Below are 23258 nucleotides of genomic sequence, written 5' to 3'. Positions count from 1 at the left end.
GAGGTGGAATCTCAGAGTTCTTTTAATTGGCATTTCCCTGATGACTAAGGATGTTGAACATTTCTTTAAGTGGTTCTTGACAATTCAATATTTGCCAGTTGAGAATTCTTTGTTTAGCTTTGTAGTCCATTTTTTAAAAGAGTTATTTGATTCTCTGGAGTCTAACTTCTTGAATTTTTTGTATATGTTGGCTATTAGCCCTCTCTCAGATGTAGGATAGATAAAAATTTTTTCCCAATCTGTTGGTTGCCCTTTTGTCTTATTGACAGTTTCCTTTGCCTTACAGAATCTTTGCAATTTTATGAGGTCAATTCTTGATATAGAGCATAAGCCATTGCTGTTCTCTTCAGAAAATTTTCCCCTATGCACATTTTGATGGGGATTGTATTGAATCTGTAGATTGCTTTTGGCAAGATGGACATTTTTGCTATATTAATCCTGCCAATCCAGGAGCATGGGAGATCTTTCCATCTTCTGAGATCTTCTTCAATTTCTTTCTTCGGACACTTGAAGTTCTTGTCATACAGATCTTTCATGTGATTGGTTAGAGTTACCATTTGTGATTATTGTGAATGGTGTCATTCCCCTAATTTTTCTCAGCCTGTTTATTCTTTGAGTAGATGAAGACTACTGATTTGTTTGAGTTAATTTTATATCCAGCCACTTTGCTGAAGTTGTTTAAAAGCTCTAGGAGTTCCTTAGTGGAATTTTTGGGGTAACCTAAGTATACAATCTTATCATCTGCAAATAGTGATATTTTGACTTCTTTTCCAATTTGTATCTTTTGACCTCCTTTTACTGTCTAATTGCTCTGGATAGGATTTCCAGTATATTTAATAGGTAGGAGAGAGTGGGCAGCCTTGTCTAGTCCCCGATTTTAGTGGGATTGTTTCAACTTTCTCCCCATTCAGCTTGAGGTTGGCTACTAGTTGGCTGTATATTGCTTTTACTATGTTTAGGTATGAGCCTTGAATTCCTGATCTTTCCAAGACCTTTTACCATGAAGGGGTGTTGAATTTTGTCAAATACTTTCTCAGAATCTAATGAGATAATCATGTGTGGCTTTTTTCTGAGTTTTCTGTATAGTGGATTAAGTTGATGGATCTCCATATATTGTACCATCCCTGCATCTCTGGGATGAAGCTTACTCACTCCGATGGATGATTGTTTTGCTGTCTTCTTCATTAAGTTTGTGATAAACTTATTGAGTATTTTTGCATCTATATTCATAAGGGAAATTGGTCTGAAGTTCTCTATCTTTGTTGGGTCTTTGCATGGTTTAGGTATAAGCATAATTGTGGCTTCATAGAAGGAATTGGGTAGTGCTCTATTTCTATTTTGTAGAATAGTTTGGACAGTATTGGTATTAGGTCTTCAATGAAGGTCTGATAGAATTCTACACTAAACCCATCTGGTCCTGGGCTCTTTTTTTGTTGGGAGAGGTTTAATGACTGCTTCTATTTCTTTATGAGTTATCTGATCCTGATTTATCTTTGGTACCTGACATCTGTCTAGAAAATTGTCCATTTTATCCAGATTTTCCAGTTTTATTGAGTATAGACTTTTGTAGTAGGATCTGATGATTTTTTTTATTTCCTCAGTTTCTGTTGTTATGTCTCCCTTTTCATTTCTAATTTTGTTAATTTGGATACTGTCTGTGCCCTCTGGTTAGTCTGGCTAAGTGTTTATCTATCCTGTTGATTTTCTCAAAGAACCAGCTCCTGGTTTTGTTGATTTTTTGTATAGTTCTTTTTGTTTCTACTTGGTTGATTTCAGACCTGCGTTTGATTATTTCCTGCCTTCTACTCCTCTTGGGTGTATTTGCTTCTTTTTGTTCTAGAGCTCTCAGGTGTGCTGTCAAGCTGCTAGTGTGTGCTCTCTCTAGTTTCTGTTTGGAGGCACTCAGAGCTATGAGTTTTCCTCTTAGCACTGCTTTCATGGTGTCCCATAAGTTTGAGTATGTTGTGCTTTTATTTTCATTAATTTCTAAAACGTCTTTAATTTCTTCCATTATTTCTTCCTTGACCTAGTTATCATTGAGTAGAGAGTGTTGTTCAGCTTCGATGTGTATGTGGGCTTTCTGTTCTTTTTGTTGCTGTTGAAGTCTTAGTCTGTGGTGATCTGATAGGATGCATGGGATTATTTCAGTCTTCTTGTATCTGTTGGGGCCTGTTTAGTGACCAATTATATAGTCAATTTTGGAGACGGTACCATGAGGTGCTGAGAAGAAGGTATATTCTTTTGTTTTAGGATGAAATGTTCTATAGATGTCTGTTAAAACCATTGGTTTATAACTTCTGTTAGTTTCTGTGTCCTGTTTAGTTTCTGTTTCCATGATCTGTCCATTGATGAGAATAGAATATTGAAGTCTCTCACTATTATTGTGTGAGGTGCAATGTGTGCTTTGAGCTTTAGTAAGGCTTCTTTTATGAATGTAGGTACCCTTGCATTTGGAGCATAGATATTCAGAATTGAGAGTTCATCTTGGTGGATTTTTTTTCTTTGACAAGTATGAAGTGTCCTGCCCTATCCTTTTTGATAACTTTTGGTTCGAAGTCAATTTTATTTTATATTAGAATGATTACTCCAGCTTGTTTCTTGGGATCAGTTGCTTGGAAAATTTTCCCCAGCCTTTTACTCTTAGGGAGTGTCTGTCTTTGTCACTGAGGTGTGTTTCCTGTATGCAACAAAATGCTGGGTCCTGTTTATGTATCCAGTCTGTTAGTCTTTTGAGTAATTTGAGTCCATTCATATTGAGAGATATTTTGGACCAATGATTGTTGTTTCCTATTACTTTTGTTGTTAGAGGTAGAATTATGTTTGTGTGGCTATCTTCTTTTTGGTTAGTTGAAAGAATTCTTTCTTGCTTTTTCTAGGGTATAGTTTCCCTCCTTATGTTGGAGTTTTCCATCTATTATCCTTTGTAGGGCTGGTTTGTAGAAAGATATTGCATAAATTTGGAATATCTTGGTTTCTCCATATATGGTAATTGAGAGTTTTGCTGGATATAGTAGCCTAGGTTGGTATTTGTGTTCTCTTATGGTCTGTATGACATCTGCCAAGGATCTTCTAGCTTTCACAGTCTCTGTTGGGAAGTCTAGTATAATTCTAATAGTTCTGCCTGAATAGGTTACTTGGTCTTTTCCCCTTACTGCTTTTAATATTTTTCTTCATTTTTGTGCATTTGGTGCTTTGATTATTATTTGACAGGAGCAACTTCTTTTTTAATTCAATCTATTTGGAGTTCTGTAGGCTTCTTATATGCTCATGCACATCTCTTTCTTTAGGTTAGGGAAGTTTTATTTTATAATTTTATTGAAGATATTTATGGGCCCTTTAATTTGGGAATCTTCACTCTTTTCTATACATACTATCCTTAGGTTTGATCTGCTCATTGTGTCCTGGATTTCCTGGATGTTTTGGGTTAGGAGCTTTTTGCATTTTGCATTTTCTTTGACTCTTGTGTTGATGTTTTCTATGGTATCTTCCACCCCAGAGTTTTTATCTTCTATCTCTTGTATTCTGTTAGTGATGCTTGTATCTATGACTTTTGATCTCTTTCCTAGGTTATCTATCTCCAGGGTTGTCTCCCTTTATGATTTCTTTATTGTTTCTATTTCTGTTTTTAACTCCTAGATGGTTTTGTTCAATACACTTCTAACTGTTTACCTAGTGTTTTCCTGCATTTCTTTAAAGGAGTTATTTATGTCCTTCTTAAAATGCTCTAACATCATCATGAGATGTGATTTTTAAATCATAATATTGTTTTTCCAATGTGTTTGGGTATCCAGGACTTGCTGTGGTGGGAGAACTGGATTCTGGAGATGCCAATTGGCCTTGGTTTCTGTTGCCTTGGTTCTTGTACTTGCCTTTCACCAACTAGTTATCTCTGGTGTTAGCTGGTCTTGCTGTCTCTTGACAGTGGTTTGGCCCTCCTGTGCTCTCAGGGTGTTAGCACTTTTGGAAGACCACCTCTCTCCCAGAAAGATCTGGGTACCAAGAACTGTGGCACAGTGTCAGTTCTGGGTGGAGACAGAAACCAGAAGGATCCTGTCCCAGACTATTTCTTGGTTCCTGTGTCCTGAGTGCTCTGGTCTGGCTCTTTTGAGCAGAAGTGATGGTCTCACCTGTGCTCTCAGATGTGTCAGCACTCCTGGAAGAGTTCATAGTCTTTTTAAAAGATTATAGCTCTTGACCCGTTCTTTAATTAGCTGGTTACTATCATTGTTGAAATCTAGGAATTTCTACAGATTTTGAAAACTATGATACAATGTATATAACCTACTGGCACATTCTGCTCAAGTGAACACTTGAATTCTGCTAATTCTGCTAATTCGGCATGCTGTGTCACCATTTCCAGAACTTGTCACTCTGGGGAGCAGTCAACTATATGTAATGATGTCAAGCCAGATACAGTATCAGATGTTTGCTTCATAAATCTTTCCTTCCATTCTTCCACAGCTGCCCTTTTCAGCTTTTTAATACACAAAATCTTTAATACTGATATAATACAACTGGCATCTGGATTGTTTTATTTGTCTCCTTGAGTTATTTTTACACTGAGTTAACCTAAACAATGTTCTAGGAGACAATGTTGCTGTGCCCTCCCTCTCTTTGTTCATATCCCTCTCTGATGCCTTAAAGTGTCCTTGTAAAAGATCTTTCTTACTGTTCTTTGAGTATAACAGTGCGAACACATCCTAAAAGATTTCTATATTGTGCAATGACCGAACACACATCACACTCTTCATTTTCCATCAATACTTTTAATAGCCCTTGCTCTTTACAAAGGTGGCTATATAGCAAATAACCTTAGAGGAAAGGCAAGTCATCTTACATCCTTAAAATGTGAAAACAGTATTTGCCACTAGAGTTGACAGATGGCAGCAGCTGAACAGGGTGGGACTTGATGACATCTCAACACTAGGGAAGCTAGGTCAAGATGATTGACATCAGGAAAGCTCATGTCAACAGAAAACATCCATATTTAGGATTACAGAAGACATGCTTGCTCTGATGTCAGGGTTTCAGCAATACTCTTCTCACTGACAGGCAGAGACCACTCGCCTATCCTTTGTCATTGATTCTAGCAGTTCAGAACTCCCATCATCATGCACAGAACTACATCAAGTAAAGAGACCTGGTAAAGAAAACTTACACAGAGGGAAAACTCAGAGACCCTCCACAGTGCTGAATAAGGCATTGCAAAGAATTCCGTAATGTTATTTGAAAGTCATTTTGCCTAATCTCCCACTTAGAGGAGTTTCTTGATATCGTCCTGACAGATGGTGTTCTAAATACCACCTAAATGTTTCCCTAAAGGAAAGTCTTTCAAAGCCTGTTGCACCATTCCTGAGAAGTCCATCCTTAAAATGAACTGCACTGTTTATAATTTCCTGACAATGATTTTTGCCCTGCCTCATCTGGCATTATGCAGAATAATAATCCCACTTTCCACATGGAAGGCCATGGATTTGAAAATACTTATTGAGTCAGAAAAGTACTATTTCATTTTCTAAACATACTGACTTTTTCTATGCAGATCTTGTTTTCCAGGCCAGTTAGACATTCCAGACATGATCCAATATGGTGATGATCTGTTCATATTCTCAGAGCTTGATGATTCAAGAGACTATGTGGCCAAGTGAAAATAGCTCTTGCCATATGGAAATAATATTGTTCTATTGATTTAGCATGAGAATATATATTGTGTTTATATTATTGTATCATGAAGTACAGTCAGATAAAATATCCAAACTTTTTCTATACTATCAAATTCAAGGCAGGACTTGATTTGTAAGCTTTTCATTTTGAACTAGGCCTGATCGATTGGGGTTTTGCTTCTGTCTTCAGTGGTATTGGCTCCTGATTATATAATATGTATGCCATATTTTGTAGCCATCCCTTCATTCTTTTAAATCTTAGTTTTGAATGGATATGGGTACAAATAGGCTGTGGCAGCACAGAGTATTGTGATAATCTGGACCACATTTAAACTGGTTATCATCTACTGAATGACGTGATTAACCAGTGTTTTATTGTCTCCATCTTTCCCTCTGAGATACTGTTCTCTGCTTAGATGAAAACAGTTCCTAATCCAGATACTATCACATTTATTTAGCCCTCCAAATTATTTTTTAAAAGATTTCAACACCTTATTGGGAGAATAAAACAGAGTTTGTCTCAGGAATATATACCCAACAGCTCCCTGAGACATGACAGCAACTGTCCACATTCACAGAACCCAGAAAAAGTCATGGCTTCTGGTGGAAAACTGGGAGCAAAACTCCTCTCTGGAGAAAGGGTTACTGCCTTGCCTTCACTGCTGCTAAGGCAGAGGAAAGCTTAAACTCTCTACCCTGGGAGAGAAACTATCACCTGTCTTTACTCAGGAAAGATACCAAGGGTTCTCACACCCATCAAGAAACAGAAAACACTCTCCAGCATGAAGCAAACCACATGTTCAACATAGCTTGGGCATCATGAAGAAATTTTCCACAAAGAGGAAAGCATAAAGATGAAGAATGGGAAAGGGACACGTGGAAAGACGCTTCCAGAAATAAGGGAAGAAAATCATAAAGAGCATATCTCTGAAGCACAGAGGATCTTAAGACAAAAAAAGCAAAATATTAACAATAAAAGAATATACTGACTATCCAAAACTGTGCAAAAATGGAAAATAAGAGAACTAAAAGCCATAGATTGAGAACCAAGCAGAATTTCTATTTACAGAGAATCTCACAATCCATGTTGAAAATGCTAAAATATCTTTGAAAAGCTTGTAGAAGTAAATGCCCTTAGAAATATATATCAAAGTACAAGATCAATGTCCAAAGAAATCAGTTCCATTTCCCTAAGTCAGCAATGAGCAGAGAGAAATCAAAACGTAAAGATCATTATCTCTTAGGGAAACAGAAAACATCAAGTACTCTGGGGCAGATCTAACTTATTTGTGTAAGATTTCTCATACTAGGAATTCTTAGACATCAAGGAGAGAAATGAGGACTAAATTGTGGAGAAATCTATTTACTGATTATATGATGCAATGTTGTTAAGATATCAAAACTCCACAAATTTATGTGAAGATTTAAAAATCTCAGTGGACGATTTTAACAACTAACATAGCATTTTTTGTAAAATACAGAAAAGTAAAGTATTTCAAAGTTCTAAGCAATTGTGGGGGGAGAGGAAGTTGGGAGGAAAAAATTCTACACATCTATAAGCACCAATAATTTTCCATTACCTTTGCCTTATACCATGCACAAACTTGGGCACAGCATTGTAGGCTCTGGGGTAGAATACCTATCTTAGTACATGGCCCTAGCTTCAAGTCCTAGCACTAATTAAAACAAAATGATAATTAAATAATAATCTAGCCATGGTGATGTATGCCTTTAATTTCATGACTCTGGAGGCAAAAGTGGGTGGATTTCTACATGTAGAAGGCCAGATTGTTCTACACAGTGAGTTCAAAGCTAGGCAGGAGTAGATGGTTAGACCATTTTTTTAAAAAACAAAATTAGTAAACATAAAAGAAGCTCACATCAAACATTACAGAGATGTTTCTGTGGTACCAGATTTGTAGATGGTGGCTTACATCTGTAATCCCATCACTCAAAAGTCTGGAGCAGGAGGATTGCAAGCTCAGAGCTGGTGGTAGCATACACTGCTGGGGGAATGCCGAGGAGTATAGGTCCCTCAGTAAGAGAATTGACAATTTCTCACACAGTTAAGCCTGTGCTCCCCACCATGCTCATCCCAGGTGTTTCTCCTAAGAGAAAGGAAACTTAAAGCCTTGGGTGTGTACAGCCATTTTATTCCATGAAAACAGAACATCATCAATTGTTTTATGGTGAAAGGGACTGGGGGATGTACTGATAATTTAAAAGAGCAAAATGGAGCAAACTTAACCATTCAACCAACTGTGGATGCAAAAGGAGAACAACTGAGAAAGATGCTGTACCAAGCAAGGCTGTCTACTGTGACAGAGCTCAGTGGTGAAAATGCTCAGCATAGATGAGACCCTGGGTCTACACCTCAGCACTGAAGGGAAAACATTTCTGCTCTATGATTCCATTTTTATAAAATTTTACAGAAGGCCGAGTAAAAGTACTTAGAATTTATCTAGAGAGAAATGCTGTGGGCAAGCAAACTAAAATACACTCATCATTCTTGTGAATCAAAGCTAAAGTCAGGGGGATATGTAACTAAAAGCTAAAAAGAAAACATGCATTTTTGTATATGTTGAGAAGAAAAGAAAAATAAATTGTAGGGATGGCAAGTTGATTAATAAATAGTTGGCTTGACCCACATCTGTTAATTTAATCAATTACAAATAGAAAATATTCCATAGGCCATACAGCCTCACAGTGTGGGTGGCAGAAGCCAGTCAGGGTGGGACTCCTCCGATGAATAAATCTATGATGGAGAGATGGGAAAGATAAAAAAGTGGAGCAGTAAGTGCACTGTTGAGAGAGGCAGAACTGGACACGTGAAGACAGTGAGGACTGGGCTGATGTGAGTGGCCTGCACTACCCCCTGAGGCCCAAGGTGGTATCCAGATCAATACTGCCATTGAGGGCCATGTCTCTGGCTAAACTGCTACTGCATCAAGGCTTTTGCTCAATGTCTGTGGCCAATGTTACCACCAAAGGCCATAAGACATGTGTGGTCTGCACTGCTCCCTGAAGTCATGTTGATGTCTGATGGTCATGCTTCCACTGGGAGTCATACTGATCTAAATGGCCTCCATTACCACCTAGGCATCATGATTTCTGGGACTAGGTTGCCACTGAACCAATAGTTTTACTACCACCAGGGTCCATGTTAATGTTCATGACCCACTTTACCACCAAAGACCATGCCAATGTCCGTAGTCTGTGCTGCAACATGAAGCCAGCTGGTGTTCATGGGCCATTCTGCCACCAGGGAAAATATTTAAATGAGTGGCTTGTGCTGCCACCTGAGGTCCAGTCTGCCCCTGAGAGCACTGTCTGGGTTCATGGTCTTACGGTAGCTGGGGGCTCTGTTTGTGTTCATGATCTACACTGTCACCAGAAACCATGTGGAAGCCCACAATCTGTTCTCCCATTGACCGTAATGATCAAGAAAACTACTTATGAAGTGATATCAATGATTGTAGACTATAATTGAGAAAGAGGGACATGGAAGGCTTCTGTGACAACCCCTCCATCCACCCCAAGCCATCTCCCTTGAAGCAAAATTACTCGAGGAAGTGGTTAGCATATCTGTCCTGAACATGTACGGACTTTTTTGCTTTACGCTGTTCCATACACAATGCACTGTAACAAGAGTGTACGTAGCAGTGGCATTGCATTGTACCTCACAGGTAATCTGGAGATGATTTAAAGTGACAGAAAGCTATGAAGACCTCCCACACAAATACTATCCACTTCATCTTGCACAAGGGATTTGAGTACCACAGACTTTGGAATTCACAGGGGTCCTGGAAACAATGGCCCGTGGATAGCAATTTATGAAATTTTATGAAACTTGAGCAAATTGAAAACCCAGACTGCAAAATTAATAACTACAACTAAAATGAGTTTAAGGAGAGTAACAAAGTTTAAGTCCCTAGCAGCTCAACTTCAATATAATAATATTTTATTTTAAAAACCAATATAATATCCTCAATCTTTAACTTTAATATTCGGTTTGGTTTTATGATTTTTATGAGTCATCACTAATTCTTTACTACATTAGACTAAAAAACAGAATCCTGTTACTTTTCTCTCAAGGTTATATAAAATGATAAATATCAGTGAAACACGGAAGTGACCCTATATTTCCTCTTTTAGTTAATTCTCTTATGAAAAGAGTTTAGTCTACACAATAAGACAAGAAAACTCGATATGAATTTTTCATCAGTAACTTAATATTTGCAGACAATGTGAATAAAACTGAATTGTTATGATATTAAGTTAGAAGAATACAAAATAAGTTCCAGTATAAGCAGTGAGAACTGTGCCTAAGACCATATTGAAAGGAGATTCCAGTCTTACATGCATATATGTAGTTTCTCAAACATATCTGCATACCGGTCACCTGTGCAAGCTGTTAAACTATACGTGGGAATCAACCTTTCAAATTCTAATAAGCTCTTCAGTGCTGCTTTCGGTCGCTTTCTGAACTACAAGGTACAGATGTACACATGTGCACAAAGGGGCATGTGTATATACATATGTTCTTATGCATGACTTTAAAAAGCAAGAACTAACATGAAATTAGTGGAACTATTTTTTTAACGCTAAAAGGGCGAAGCCCAATGGATATGCCTACAAACAACTCATATACCTAAGCCTCAGGGAACATTGCAGAAGACGGTGAGAGACAGAAGATGGGGAGGTTACAGTTGTAAGACTTGAACTCCCAGCAATGCAAGAAGATACACCCAGAAAGTCTCACCAACATGACTGCCAAACATAAACTGACATTAGTAAACATACCAAGATAACACCAACAGGCACGACAAAGTAGACATGGAAAAGACCACAGGGCCTCAAACCTACACAAACATCTTCAGGCAACTAAGGAATGCTGGGAGCAGGAGAAATAGTCATCTCCAGGGAAGAGAACACCAATGGCTTATCTAGGTGGTCAGCCCTGAAAATAAACATACAGGTAACATCACACAGAAGGGACAGGTTAGCAATATGCATGTATATAAATATACATTTACACATGTGTATGTAAGAGTAATTAATATAAAGTGAGGCATGAATTTGAATGAAGCAAAGGAAAGGGGGAAATTGTATACTTATACTAAAATCTTAACCATTAAAAAAAAAATTAAAGCTTGTACAATACCCCCAATTCATCTCTTAAAAAACATGAAATATTAAAATGTTACTGAGACTCATAACAAATGTTTAAGGAAAAAAAGTATTACATTTTGGAATAAGAAAAACACTAAAAAAAAAAAAAAAAAAAGAAAGACATTATACCAAAATCAACTTTTACTGTAATGAAAATCATCAAATCACATGTTGGTTTTATTAGTTCTGTTTAAGGATTTTGTTTGGTTTTATCTTGGGTTTGTTTCTGTGTCTGTTCTGAGAAGGATCTTGCCATGTATCCCAGCATACCCTTCAACTTGCAGTCTTCCTGCTTCCCCCTCCATGCCTGGCTCAGACAACGTTTCTTCAATTTAAGCAGATAAAGATTATAAACTTCATAAGGAATGATAAGTCTGTCATATTAACTAATATAGCTCCACAACGAAGATGTTAGTCAGCTCTTTCCCTTCCAGAAAATGAAGGGTATTTCTTCCAAACTCAGGATACTTAGTACAGTTTCTGTCACGGTACAAGACAGGCCACGGCAAGCATGGAGTGTCAAGTCCTAGCACAGGTACAGGTGTGCCCGGGAACTCAGCACACAACACTGGTATAAGACTAAGCTTTTTGCCCAGTCAATTAGGAAGTCACAGACAAGGCTAAAACAGGCCTACATTTTGACCACACTGTTTCACTTTGTAGATCAAGGTGAACACACGTCAAATTATTTGAATTAATATAGAGATGAATGTTAAGGCATCCACAAACAGAAATTATAAAAAGCATAAGGCTACCACATGCTACAAATTAATTTTAAAAGCTAAGCTTCTCTCAGGCATAACCTGTTATTTTACATAGCCCCATGCCTTTAAGATGAGCCTGACAACCTAATGAGTAACCAGGGCCTGGTGCTCACACCAACTCTTCTTCTCTCAAAACCCCAGGCCTCCTGGAAGTCCCTCTGAGAGTATTCCTGCTTCTTCCCACCAGCCCTATCAACACACAAATCAGAGTCATTTCCCTGTGCTGAAAAATGGGGCTAATCAGTGAAGAGGCCTTGTTCTGATTACAATTACAGTTTCCTCGCTGTAGCCCTGGGGAGACTGTCCATCCTGATCTAGTCAGCCTTTCAACTCTCCACAGAGCGTCAAACTATAACCGACCAGACGTTTGAAAGAACAAGTCATCCTTCCTTCAAGAGTCGCACAAATCCTAAAATAGGTCTTTAAGAGGACGTGTTATTTGGAGAAGCATCAATAAATTAATGGAAGTGTGGAAACCAAGGCTGTGCTGCCAAATACAGGAGCGCAACAGGAAAGCTGCAATTACCACAAGAGGGTCAAAAATAATGGGTGGCCAGATGTAACCTCTCTCCCAACATTTCTAAACATCCCTTTATGATGTCACCTTCATGGGGGAAACTGGGTCTCTTGTCTTCGTTAGGAGCCCCACTTTCAAGTGGGGAATCATGTGGTTCAGGGAGGATGAGGTTGTAGTTAAAATAACACAGGCCAGTCTAACAATAGACCAACATCTGATTCAGTATTTGTTCAGAAGCACAGAAGGCTCATAATTACAAGAGGTTTATAAAAATCAGAATGGTTCCCATGCTGTCCCCTTTCCATGGTCCCTCTACCTACCCACATGAAAAGCTCCTCTTACTGCATCCTGTCCCTCCTCCCTCAATCTGTTTAACTCTTCCCTCATTCCTGCTTACAGCCCTCATCCTTCAACCTGATCCTTTGTTCGTCAAAAAGAATTTGTCCATCAGAGGAAGATTCTTGGAAAACAGTTTAGGAGAAACAGGAAAGTGCATTACAGGCTAGCAACATGCACCCATTAAACAATCTGCCCCACCACATCTGAACATGTGTGCCGCACATGTGTAGATGAAGGGACGGAACAGTTAAGGATGCAGAAGAAAAACTCGGGTCAGAGCCGGAAAACCTAGGTTCCAAGACAGAGCTGTGTTCTTAAACACTTTGGCTTATGTCTGAGGATTGCCTTCGGGTGGGCAGTAACCCTGCTTTAGAAACTTGCTTCTGTCTGAACTGACAGAGCATTACCAGTGGGAGCTGATCGGTGGCTCGACCTCAGAGCATTAAGAGTGGGTGCAGCCATCGGCTCTACATTGCATCCAGTGGGTCCTGTGATGATTCTTAAGAATCCTACATTTCAGTTAGATCTCACACCAAAGCAAGTGTTCCCTGTTTCTTTGGGGAAGACATATTCATTTTCACAAATCGTTGCTTATAGAGCACAGCCCACTCTGGCTAACTGAGACCCCTCTGCTTGAGAAGCCATTGAAGAAGAGATGGGACAGTAATCAACAGAGATCTGTGACTATTAATGGCTATTAATTAGTTTCCTTAACCTCCCTGGTTTCTGTTTGTGTCTAAAGTGGATTGGAGTGAGTCATCATGTGACTTAACAAGTGTCATCTAGATTCAGGGGATTTATTTCCCTTCTGCAATGTTTCTGAGAATAGAATTATTTTAATCTGGTGAGATTTTCAACATTAAGTTCATATTAAACCCAGAAGAGTCTCATGAATTCTCTGAAGTTGGTCATCAATGTTTACATGCATTTTTAAGAGAATGGTTTATAGCTCTTGGAACTTCTCAATTAAAGTCAACTGTTTATTTCAATAAATAACCAGTTCCAAATAACTCCCATTAGCCCGTGGGCACTCTTACAAAGTGTTATTCAGTAATTGCCTGTTGGCTTTTTAACATCTGAAGTCCCACATCTGTAAGTGTAGTAGAAGGTGCATTTGAAACTTTCTCTAATAGAGGTCTCCCTGTTATGGGTGTGAACTCCATCTGCCCAGAGCCCCACTCTGTCAAATGTCTTGAATGTTGCCAAGTTCTGGAGGAAGAAAGGAAGGGGGATTCCTCTCAGCTTATCTCTGGAGAAAGAAGACGGCAGACATATGAAATGTTAAAACTCTAGGACACAGCAACATAGGCAGCATCTCTTGTGCGATGACCAGTTTCTCTGGGAGTCGAGCCTTGTAATTACACTGAAGAGAAAAAAGTCGAACAGAGGAAGTCCCCTCCTCAAACTGGCAAGGCCAAAATCAGCCCCCTCAGCTGAGGTACACAGCCTCTCCGCCTACATGTCACCACACCTTCCACAAAGCCTAATTACCTAATTCAACTGAGTCTGCCAAGTCTACCAGTTACAGCTCTTTTTACCCAAATTTCAACAGTACAACCTCTCCCTTCATCAAAGTAGCCATCCCAGTGCATGTAATAAAAGTAGAAGTGAAATTGCCTAGGGACATAAAGGAGCAGGGCAGTAAGGAGAGGAGAGGAGAGCACATGTGCAAAGTTTTAGATATACAGGTGTATGAAAACAATTTTTAAAATAAAATAATTAAAAATGCTAAAAAAGTCATGCCATAAGTGGCCTAGGATGGATGCCTGCTATATTGTCATAAGCAAATCAAATAGCATCATGTGGTATACACAGTATAAGTTAGGTGTGTGTGTGTGTGTGTGTGTGTGTGTGTGTGTGTGTGTGTGCACGTTATCATTACCACATCTACAAAAGTAAATTCAGTGCTGCCAAGTAGCTTTTATGATGCAAAGTTAATTTGTTTTTCAATCAGGCTGACTTGTTTGTCTTCTCTTGACGAATCACAGAAGAGATCTCATTCATTAGTTCCTTTTAAGATGATATCTAAAATTGAATACATGTGATTACGTTCCTATACACTTCTGGTAATTGTCCTTTAAGGATCTAATGGCATTTGTATTTCCTTTATCGTTTTTACAGGAGTATTGTTTTAAACCCGGCCTATTTCCGAAACCATCTTCGTCAGGCAGCCGTGTTTAGATGTCTGGAGAGATACTCAGAAGCTGCCCGGTATGTTTGTTACAACTTTGTGAAGATTTATTTAAAGTTAAATTAATTTTACCCTCAGATTCTGGTAATAGCATAAGAGGACATTCCATTTCTCTCATGGAATATGATTTTACCCGAATTATTGTCTTATAAATGTCAAGCCAACAATTATTGAGTATCTTTTTCTTTAATTAAAGCTATTTCATGTTCATAGCTCTTAGCAAAATTCAAACTTTCCAGCCATGAGGTCATTAGTGATGATGGGAAGACTTCCATAGATATTAGAAATGAACTTGACCTCAGAAGTCTCCAGGATGTTCTGACTGTAATGTCACAGTTCTGTGACTCGAGCTCTAGAGATGAAGTCAATTCATGAGGGAAGGACTCCAGCAAGCCAGAAGTCCATGTCCACAGAAATGGCACCTAATGGGTAGCTCAGGAGTGTGACGATTGTTATCTCTTGGACCTCACTATTTGAAAGGAAGCCAAGCGAAGCAGTAGCTAATGTTCTCGGCCCCAGAACCTCCATTTTTTTTGGCAAAAAATTGAGCTAAGAGTCCATTTCTTGGCAAAAAAAATTGTAGAGTCTGTAGCATGCCGATTCTACCGTCACAAGCAAGGTTGTTGTCTGCAGGGTCAAATTCAGCATGCTAATTGATTCTCTTTGACCAGTTTCCTCAGGGAACTTCCCTTTTCCTCTTAAGTACAGAAGCCTACTATTTTATATGGCCATTTCCAGGAATTCACCGGGAAAAAAATATGAATAGTTTTTAGAATTTCTCCAAACACAACTTCTAAGGTCAAATCTATATGACTAAGAATAAGATAATCTAGTCTTTGAGTGGCTGTTGTCTCTAGAACACATATAAATCTTTATATATAATTTTTTTTCTTTAAGGGGTGAGTAAAATGGTTCCATGGCCTTGACCCTGTGAAAAGGCCACCTGTCTAACATGGGTCCATACATTGGTAGAAGGTCCTAAGTGATGACTGAGAGCACCATTAGGATGCTCAAAGGAACAGAAGAGTTAGCCCCACTGCTCACACTGGTGTCATACAACACATTGTGTCACACATCATACATTGTGTCATACAACACAATGTTTTACTTGTGGGTTATGATCCACTTTGAATTATGAAAACATCTTTATCACTCTCTCCACACTCCATTTTTCATGTACTGTTTGTTGAATGTATCTTCTTCTATAGAACTTGTGTATGCCTTCTTCCTAGTTTTCATTTTCTTCACTGGGTTGTCCCTGAGACTTGCTTTCCTGTGTGCTAGAGAAGAAAATTGAGAGACAATCCTTTGGGCAAATGATTCTATAAAAGGGGGTTTGAAGGTCTGTGGGCATGATTTAACTAGTAAAGTCCTTGCCGTACAAGCATGAAGAACTGAGTTTGGATCCTCAATACCCATGTAAAAATATGGATGTAGCAGATCCAGGGCACAAATCTCAGAGGTGAGGAGAAAGAGACTAATCTGTCTCTGGGGTTCAATGGCCAACCAGCCTTGCTTAACTGGTGAATTCCAGGTTCAATGAGAGTCTTAAAAAGGAAGGTAGAGATGATTGAAGACACCCAGTGTTGACCTCTGATGCCCACACAGAGACCTACAAAAGGGCACACACATACACACACACACACACACACACACACACACACACGCACACACACACATACACAAATGGAGTTTGTTAAACTTTACTAACTTAACAGAGAAGAAGGTAATTCCAAGTTCCAGCCAAAAAGCATCCTAGAAAAGATGGTTTACTGGTGTTTTGTGAATCAAATCTAAAGTTACATAGAAACCTACCTACAAAGTGAAGCCCAGATCGCAACAAAACCTACTCTGGGTTTTCTTGGATTATTTGAAATACAAAGGATTTGTATTTGTAAACTGGATTTTAGAGAGAGACAGTTGTTAAACAACTGAAGAAATTAGAAGTTTTGGGAGAATTTTTAAGTTAGATATCAAGAAATACACAAATCCCAAGTTTGTTTGTTTGTATGGTTGGTTGGTTGGTTCGTTGGTTTTGTTTATAAAATAGGTAGATGCCAGCAAATCGTGGGTTATATCTTAATGTTATCAGACTTAACCTGAGTCAAAGTAGTGACCACAAGCCATTACCAGTCTCAAAACAAGCAATGAGTTGGAAAATTAGAATGCGTCAACATTTGCCATACAACGTGGCACTGTCAATTCCACTATTCTCGCTGTCCCCTGCAGAGAAATAGATGAATCTATTTGATATCATTGGGTGATGACTTGACAAGGTACTCCAAGCAAGTTCCTGATAATCATTGGTTATGCTGCTGTGCACTTTTCCCAAAAGAGCAGTAGACACAAATGCTATCATACCCAGCCACTCACTGTAGGCAGGAAATGCCTTGGTTTTCTTGGCAATCACAGCTGTCTGCATAAAGTATCAGCCATGCTCTCCAGTACTACCACAGGAGTAAAGATGAGCAGCTTAGACTTGTTCCATGCATGTGTCTGCTTAGATATTACCTCCCTAATATAAACCAGCACACACAGCATTCATTGCTACCAGCGAGTCACTTCAAGATTTAGGTAGTTTGCTTACAAGCATGTAGTACTGAACTAATCTGTAAAGCCAACACACCAAGTCTCCAAGTGTCAAGAAATCATGTTTCTGGACTTGACAGCCACCAACCAAATAAAAATCGATGTTTATTATGTGAGGTAGTCAAGGTAAAAACCTCTAAAATTCTCAATAATTGTACTGCTCAGCCTATTTTTCATCGAAATGCAGTGTGTTCAGGAAGTCCTTGGAAGCTGCATAACTGAGGCGGTCTAAGTCTGACCACCTTTCTGAGTAAGAGATTCCAAAGAAACAGGACAGAAGGGTTCCCAGGACAGTATCACAAGGGTACGTTTTACCAACAAGGCTGAGAGGCTACTAGAATTGACTAGAAGGCTCAGCCAGGTTTACAATAGGCAGATCCCTTTATCGTGTGTAGCCTTGGCTAGCCTGGAACTTAATATGTAGACCAGGCTGGCCTCAAACTCGGAGATCTGCCTGCCTCTGTCCCCTGAGTGCTGTGATTAAAGATGTGTGCCACCCCGCCCAGCTGCATATATTTTTATTAGTAACATATTTAGCAATTTTTAGGTAGAGTGTAAAGCAGTGGTTTTCACTGAACTTCTTCATACATGCGTACTTTGCCTTTATTTTTGACCATCCTTTCTCCCGCTCCCACCTCTTTCCATCCCATAATGCCTCCTCTGCATTTGTGTCTCATGTACCCCGTTCCTCATTCACCCTTACCATGTATATGCAAAGTTGGAATTCGGCAAACATACAAGAATATGATGCAACCCTTATCTTTCTGAGACTGGCTGATTTTATTCCATCCACTTTCTCCTCCCTTTCTGTGGCTGATTTTTCACTCTGCTGGTGGAGGGCTGTTTGTTTGTTTGTTTGTTTGTTTCTTCCCTGTTAGGAGGGATTTTAATTCCACTTTTCAATCCCTGGTATTGTTTCCTGTGCTATTAGAGTTCTTTTCAGAAAGTATTGGCCTGAGGGGATATAACTGACATGCTTCCCTTATATTTACCTGTACCATTTTCAAAGTTCCATGTTTTATGCTAATATATTTAATACATTTAAAATTACGTTTATGTAGAGTGTGGGGAGGAGCTAGTTTCAGTCGTTTGCACTGGAAATTCAGTTTCCTCAGCACCATTTGTTAAAGAGGTCATCAGTTTTCCAGTGTACATGCGGATTGTCCAAGCTGAGCCCAACTCCTCTAAAGAGCAGCAAGTGTTAACTCTTGTGTGTGTGTGTGTGTGTGTGTGTGTGTGTGTGTGTGTGTTAGGCATGTGTTTTACGTGTTTTATTTTCTATAAAATGCTTGTTGTTCTCCTCCATTGTTGGTGGGATTGCAGACTGGTACAACCATTCTGGAAATCAGTCTGGAGGCTCCTCAGAAAATTGGACATTGAACTGCCTGAGGATCCAGCTATACCTCTCTTGAGCATATACCCAAAAGATGCCCCAACATATAAAAGAGACACGTGCTCCACTATGTTCATCGCAGCCTTATTTATAATAGCCAGAAGCTGGAAAGAACCCAGATGCCCTTCAACAGAGGAATGGATACAGAAAATGTGGTACATCTACACAATGTAATATTACTCAGCTATCAAAAGCAACGACTTTTATGAAATTCAGTAGGCAAATGGTTGAACTGTATCATCCTGATGCACAGAAAGACATACATGGTATGCACTCACTGATAAGTGGCTATTAGCCCAAATGCTTGAATTACCCTAGATGCCCAGAACAAATGAAACTCAAGGATGATCAAATGTGAAGGCTTCACCCTTCTTTAAAAAAGGGGGAACAAGAATACCCTTGGGGGAAGAGAGAGGCAAAGATTAAAACAGAGACTGAAGGAACACCCATAGCCTGCCCCACATGTGGCCCATATACATACAGCCACACAATTAGACAAGATGGATGAAGCAAAGAAGTGCAGACCGACAGGAGCCGGATGTAGATCGATCCTGAGAGACACAGCCAGAATACAGCAAATACAGAGGCAAATGCCAGCAGCAAACCACTGAACTGAGAACGGGACCCCGTTGAAGGAATCAGAGAAAGAACTGAAGAGCTTGAAGGGCTTGAGACCCCATATGAACAACAATGCCAAGCAACCAGAGCTTCCAGGACCAAGCCACTACCTAAAGACTATACATGGACTGACCCTGGACTCTGACCTCATAGGTAGTAATGAATATCCTTAAGAGCACCAGTGGAAGGGGAAGCCCTGGTCCTGCTAAGACTGAACCCACAGTGAACTTGTCAGGGGAGGGCGGCAATGGGGGAGGGTGGGGAGGGGAACACCCATAAGGAAGGGGGGAGGAAGGGATGTTTGCCCGAAACCGGAAAGGGAATAACACTTGTACATAAGAAATACTCAAGTTAAAAAAAAAAATGAATTATTAATTTTATTTTATTAATTTTAATTATGTACTGTGTGCAGGTATATGCACATGAGTGCAGAGGCCAGAAGTGATGGACAGCCCAGGAGCTGGAGTTACTGGGGGTTGAGAGCCACCTGATATGGTCTCTGGGAATCAAACTTGGGTCCTTTAGAAAAGCAGCCCACATTTCTTACCTAGTGAACAATCTCTTCAGCTTCTCCTGTCTTCAGATGACACCGCATTTGGAATGACTGTACCTGTGTGAGGTTATGTATGACTCTTCTATTCTTTTCTGATTCTTGATGTATTTCGTGCCAGTACCACGCTGTGTTTGTTACTACAGCCCTGTTCTACCATTGAGATCAGATATTGCAATCCCTTTAACATTACTCTTTCTGCTTAAAATTGCTCTGGCTGTTAGGATTTTGTGCTTCCAAATGAATTTTATGATTTTTCCCCTGGTTCTGTGAAATATCCCACTGGAAATGGGATGGGAGTTAGCCTTTAATCTATAGGTTTCTTTCGGTAATTAATATAGCTACTCTCACAATATTAATCCTAACTGCCATGAGCATGGGAAGTTCTTTTTGGGCTTCTACTTTCTTCTTCAATCTTTTTGACATCTTAAAGTTTTCATTGCAAAAGTCTTTTATGCTTAGGTTAGGATTATTTCTAGGTTGTTGCCCTCTCCCTAGGCTGTTTTGGGGGATTCTTAAGTTGGCTTTGTAGGTTTTTTTAAGCTATAGTAAACAATTTTTATCTTATTTCTCAGTAAGTTCATTTCTGGAACATAAAAAAGCTCCTGGTATGTGAATTTTAATTTCATGTCTTAACTAATTTACTGAAAGTGTTTGTGTGGCATGCAGGTTTTCTGGTGGCGTCTTTACTGTCTGATATATAGGACCAGAACTCAGAAAGCAGAATAGTTTGACTTCTTCCTTTCTTATTTATATTCCTCGCATTTCTTTGTCTTATCTTACTGCTCTAGCTAAGTATTCTAGAAATGCATTGAATAAGGATGGAGAGAATGAGCATTCTTATCTTAAGCCTGATGTTAGAAGAAATGCTTTCAGGTTGTTTTTCCTATTTAGCATAATGTTACCTCTGGGCTTGTTTTTTTTTTTTTTCATGCGTACACTTTAACTTACTGAGATATATTCCTTCAATTCATATGTTCTTTAGGGATTTTTGCTGTGATGGGTTATTGAAGTTTATCAAATGCATTTCTATTAAGGTTATATTGTGATTTCTACCTTTGTATCAGTTTCTGTGGTTACTATATTTTCTTGATTGTATATTTTAATCCATCCCTGCATCCTGAAGCCTACTTTATCATGGAAGATGTTTTTTCATGCCCTTGTGAATTTGGTTTGTAAGAATCTTATTAAGTTTGGCATCAATATTCATTAGGGAATAATAATTTCTTCTTGCATGTGTCTTTATTCAGTTTGATCTCAGGGTAATGCTACTTTCATAGAGTGACTTTAGTCATAGATTATTTTTCTGTTTCATGAAACAACTGGGAGTCTTATCCCTAGACATTACTTAAAGTTTGAGAGTCTTCGTCGGTGAGTTTATCCGGCCCTAGCATTTTCTTATTACTGTTAATTTAAATGTTTGTTTGTTGTGGGTCTGTCTATATTGTTATGTCTCCTTGGTTTAATTTGTAAGCAATATGTATGTAGTGATTTATTCACCTTTTCTATATTTTCCAGTTTTTAATATAGATTTTCAAACTATTCCCTAATTATCCTGTGAATTTAGGTGAAATATTATTAGAAATAATATCCACACTTCTTATCTTTAATTTTATTAACCTGGGTCTTCTCTATATCCAACACCCTTTCATCATAAAAGCCCCCGAAACACTAGGAATAGAAGGAGGTTATTACAACATAACAAATGCTGTGTCTGACAGACCTAAGGTCAACATTATACTAAGGGGAAAAAAACCTAAATCATTTGTACACAAATCAAAAAGCAAAACCTGGATGTCTATTTGTCTTAGTTAGGGTTTTACTTCGGTGAACAGACACCATGACCAAGGCAACTCTTACAAGGACAACATTTAATTGGGACTGCCTTACAGAGGTTCTGTCCATTATCATCAATATGGGAACATGGCAGCATCTAGGCAGACATGGTGCAAGAGGAGCTGAGAGTTCTACATCTTCATCTGAAGGCTAATAGCAGGATACTGACTTCTAGACAGTTAGGATAAGGGTCTTAACACCCACACTCACAGTGACACATATACTCCAACAAGGCCACACATACTCTAACAGGGCCATACCTTCTAATAGTGCCACTCCCTGGGCCAAACCATCACACCATTTCTCTATGATTGTTCAATAGTTTGCTTGAACACAACATTAATACAAAAGAAGAAACAAAAAGTATATAAATCAGAAGGGAAAACATCGAAGCATGTTTATTTATAGATGACATGATTCTACACAAAAGACTCCTAAAGACTTTGCCTGAAAACTCTTATATCTGTTAAAATCTTTCAGTAATGTGGTAGTATGCCAAATCAATATATAAAAATCACCAACCCAAGGAATAGAGAGGCAAAGATTAAAACAGAGACAGAAGGAACACCCATTCAGAGCCTGCCCCACATGTGGCCCATACATATACAGCCACACAATTAGACAAGATGGATGAAGCAAAGAAGTGCAGGCAAACAGGAGCCGGATGTAGATATCTCCTGAGAGATACAGCCAGAATACAGCAAATACAGAGGCGAATGCCAGCAGCAAACCACTGAACTGAGAACAGCACCCCCATTGAAGGAATCAGAGAAAGAACTGGAAGAGCTTGAAGGGGCTGGAGACCCCATATGAACAACAATGCCAAGCAACCAGAGCTTCCAGGGACTAAGCCACTACCTAAAGACTATACATGGACTGACCCTGGACTCTGACCTCATAGGTTGCATTGAATATCCTAGTAAGATCACCAGTGTAAGGGGAAGCCCTGGGTCCTGCTAAGACTGAACCCCCAGTGAACTAGATTGTTGGGGGGAGGGCGGCAAGGGGCGTAGGATGGGGAGGGGAACACCCATAAGGAAGGGGAGGTGGGAGGGGGGATGTTGGCCCGTAAACCGGGAAAGGGAATAACACTCGAAATGTAAATAAATACTCAAGTTAAAAAAAAATAAATAAAAAAAAAATCACCAACCTTCATGTATACCAATAACAAACATACTGTCAAAGAAATCAAGGTAGTTGCCTCAAATGGGTACTTTGGAATGAACCTAATCGAGGAAGCAAAAGACACCCACAAGAAGAACTTGAAATCAATGAAGAATGTCAGTAAAGAACAGAACATGTGCAGTGCCCCTGGATTGCAGGGCTTAATATTACGGAAGCAGCTATGTTTCCAAAAGCAATCTAGATCCAGGACAATATCATCCAAACTGCAAAGCCATTCTCTAAAGGAATAGAAGTCTTAAAACTCATTCGGAAGCCCAAAAGACTCCAGAGAGTTCAAACAATGCTAAGCAGTTGATGACAACTTCAGCAAGCTGATTTTTGGAAAAGATGCTAAAATATGCATTGGAAACAGCCCTTTCAACAAATGACTGGGAAAACTGGATATCCACAGGTAGAAAAAAAAAGTAGAACCCTATTCCTTAGCTTATATAAAGAATCAAC

At 39.1% G+C, this 23258-nt stretch overlaps 1 protein-coding gene across 1 annotated transcript in view; it reads left to right on the top strand.

The window, feature by feature from the left end:
• Positions 1-23258, top strand: part of Spata16 (spermatogenesis associated 16) — a 257308-nt gene that overhangs the window by 76254 nt on the left and 157796 nt on the right. Inside the window, exon 3 of the mRNA XM_032896794.1 lies at positions 14577-14666. Within this exon, the coding sequence (XP_032752685.1) occupies positions 14577-14666 (90 nt within the window). The remainder of the gene's footprint in view (positions 1-14576; positions 14667-23258) is intronic.

Source organism: Rattus rattus, chromosome 3 (assembly GCF_011064425.1).
Source record: "Rattus rattus isolate New Zealand chromosome 3, Rrattus_CSIRO_v1, whole genome shotgun sequence".
NCBI lineage: Eukaryota > Metazoa > Chordata > Mammalia > Rodentia > Muridae > Rattus > Rattus rattus.
This window is presented reverse-complemented; position numbering and strand designations above follow the sequence as displayed.